The sequence below is a fragment of the Haliaeetus leucocephalus genome, unplaced genomic scaffold, assembly GCF_000737465.1.
Source record: "Haliaeetus leucocephalus isolate CR32 unplaced genomic scaffold, Haliaeetus_leucocephalus-4.0 Scaffold506, whole genome shotgun sequence".
Lineage (NCBI taxonomy): Eukaryota > Metazoa > Chordata > Aves > Accipitriformes > Accipitridae > Haliaeetus > Haliaeetus leucocephalus.
In genome coordinates, this window is record NW_010972942.1 from 2,549,523 (window position 1) to 2,552,248 (window position 2,726).

At 54.4% G+C, this 2,726-nt stretch overlaps 1 protein-coding gene across 1 annotated transcript in view; it reads right to left on the reverse strand.

The window, feature by feature from the left end:
* The window catches only part of STMN2 (stathmin 2), a 41,531-nt gene extending 40,734 nt beyond the window's left edge, over positions 1–797 (reverse strand). Inside the window, exon 1 of the mRNA XM_010575863.1 lies at positions 505–797. Coding sequence (XP_010574165.1) covers positions 505–523 — 19 coding nt within the window. The 5' untranslated portion in view covers positions 524–797. The remainder of the gene's footprint in view (positions 1–504) is intronic.
* Positions 798–2,726: the final 1,929 nt, after the last annotated feature.

The following is a 2,726-nucleotide window of genomic DNA, read 5'->3' on the forward strand; positions in this document are numbered from 1 at the left end:
CCCCGCCCCCGCGGTGCTGGGTTTCGGTCGTCGGTGCTTTTCCTCCTGCCCTCCTTTCTTCTCCTCCCCACGCGGTTCCTTTCAGAAGCAGAGGGGAGCGCTGGCCCCGGCCGACGGGGGCTACGGGGGCGGTGGGAGGCGTATTTATAGCGGGGATAACTTTCCGGCTCTTTCTCCTTTTTTTTTTCTTTTAAAAAAATATGCCATAGTATATATATTCGTCTTTAAAATAACGAAAGCCGTTTCAAAATCAGGCTGTGCTCCTGTGCCGACCTCACCCATCAGTCAATAATGAAGCTGAGCTCAGGTTAGGACGCTAAAAGAGCCCCGGGATCCCCCACCCCCTCCCTTTTATTCCGATCAAAGAAATTAAAAATACGTTTAGCGTTGTCTTGATTTTTTCCTAAACTTGAGGGACACTGAGAAGAGCACCCGGTGTAGGTAGCGGTCCTAGGAAATAGTGGCCGTTGTACGGGCTGAAGAAAAAGAGAGGCGGTTTCTTACCCATTGCCGTTTTAGCCATGGTGGGACGTGCAGGCTCTCACAGGCGGCGAAGGCAAAGGGGTCCAGCTACAGCAGTGGAGAGAGGGAGAGAAGACTGAATAAGGCACTGAGTCAGCAGAGTGGGGCTGTGCAAGAGAAGGAGCAAGAGGCAGGAGCCCATGAATAATTATCACTCCTCTACCCAAGCAGATTGGCTCTAGAGGTCCCCTGACATGACTCCTGCGGAGCCAGAATCTCCGGGCATTAAATATTGATCCACCAATGGTGCTGGAGTACAAAGTGCCAAAATGCAGTTTGAAATGGAAATCAGTCCTTGAATGCCTCTCCCCCCTCAGTCTGGCTTTAATAGTACATTCCATGTCAAATGTTTTATGTCTTACAGGAAAAAAGCCTATTGGTGTTGAAGGTTCTGCTGTTGCTACCTGTAAAACACGCGCAAATTTGTTTTAGCACATTTTATTCCAAAGATACAACAAAAAAAGGGACCCATGCATGGGATTTCCTAAACCGTTTCAGTAAAACAGCTGCTCAGATTATTCTTGCCTCTGCATCCCATTTCCTACAAGTGCATACAGATACCATATACAATTGTTTTATGCTGAATGTTTCTGTATTTCGCTGTTTGTTTTAGTACCCCCAGACCTAACAACCCTGGACAACCCGAGCTCTGCTAAAACGTGGGGAATGGCAGCTGGGCCTGCTCACACTCTCGAAGGGCTCTGGAAAGCCAAAACCAGGATAAGCATGAAAAAAAAGGTCATTAACCGCTTCCCTGATGTACTATAACGAGAGCCACTGGGAAGCTGCGAGCTTGATTCACTTGATAAAGTGTGCAGAATGGGACCCGACATGATTGTCACATGAAAGGGGATGGAAACAGTCTCAGCGTCCTCTACACTAATTTTAAGGATTCTCTATCCCCAGCAAGAGGAAAGCCAGCGACAAGCCTGACAGCCACCAAACAATGTGGGCGGTTAATTGAAACTCTTGCTAGAGACACGGCAGTGATGGGACCTATCCGTACACCTCCCAGGGCTGGAAGCAGCCGCTGGGCTGGAGGAGGCAGTATGCAAGATGGAGGTAGAAACAGGAGGATGTTCCGTCTTTACCTTCTCGTCCTCACACTGTCCAGCTGGAGCTCATCTGCTGCTCCCAGGGGAAAACCAGCCTCATTGTCAAAAGCCTGCAGTGATAACAGACTCCCACGCTGCTTGCAGCAGACAGGGCATAGGGCAAATTTTCAGCTTGGAATTCATAGGACACGACTTGTGGAGTTGTTTCATGGTGTGTGTGGGTGGGTGAGAAAAGTAGGAGAGCGGGCAGAGGTCTCCAGGGTGGAGCTGTGTTCTCCCAGAGCAGGCAGGGCGTTGGCACCCTTCCTTCTCCTTCCTTCAGCGGTGCCATTTGCAGCTAGCTGCACAGTCCACGCAGCGTGCCACCGCTAACGGGGATGCTCTCTCTCCGTGTGTGCTTCCCTAGGACAGGTAACACAGGATCATGCTTTTCAAGCCTCCCTGAGGTCAGTAAACAGCATCTTTGAGTAAAGCCGGGCCCAGAGCATGAGCCTGAGGCCAGCTGTCTGAGTCGCTGTTGACGATTGCTGAACTGCAGGAACTTTTTTGGGGTTTGTTTTTTTTTTTTTTTTTCTTTAAACGAGAATAGCAAAGTCTGGAAGCGAGTTCGGGGCGAGAAACATCCCCAGCCTGTACAGGGCACGCAGAGAGGCGCGTGTGATTCACCAGCGTGTGAGCTGCAGCGCGGCAGATGCTGTGATGGCTCCCTGCTGAGGCGGCCTTGCCTGGCTGCCCGGGCGGCCAGAGGGGGACGAGGCAGGTTTGCCGGGGCGCAGGGGGTGGGCGATCCGCCTTCCGGGAAGGCCCTGCCCGGGCCCCCTGCGGCCTTGTGGGGTGAAGCGCTTCGGGGCCTTCAGCTGCGTGGCTGCGGCGTGTGGGGCAGGGTGACCAGGAGCCAAGAGATCTAATTGTGCCGGGATGTCTGTAGTGAGAGGAGCTTATTCCTCAGAGGAAATGGTGAGAAACGACTGAGTGCTGCGCACCGAAGGGCGGAGGGCGGGAGACGCCTCGCAGGGCCGGGGAGCCTCGCCCCCACCGCGGGACGCCCCCCGGCCCCGGGGGCCCGGCAGGGGTGGCCCTACCCCGGGCTGAGGCGGATGCAGGCCGCGGTGGGGCGCCGGCCCGGCCCGGCCCGGCCCGGCCCGGCCC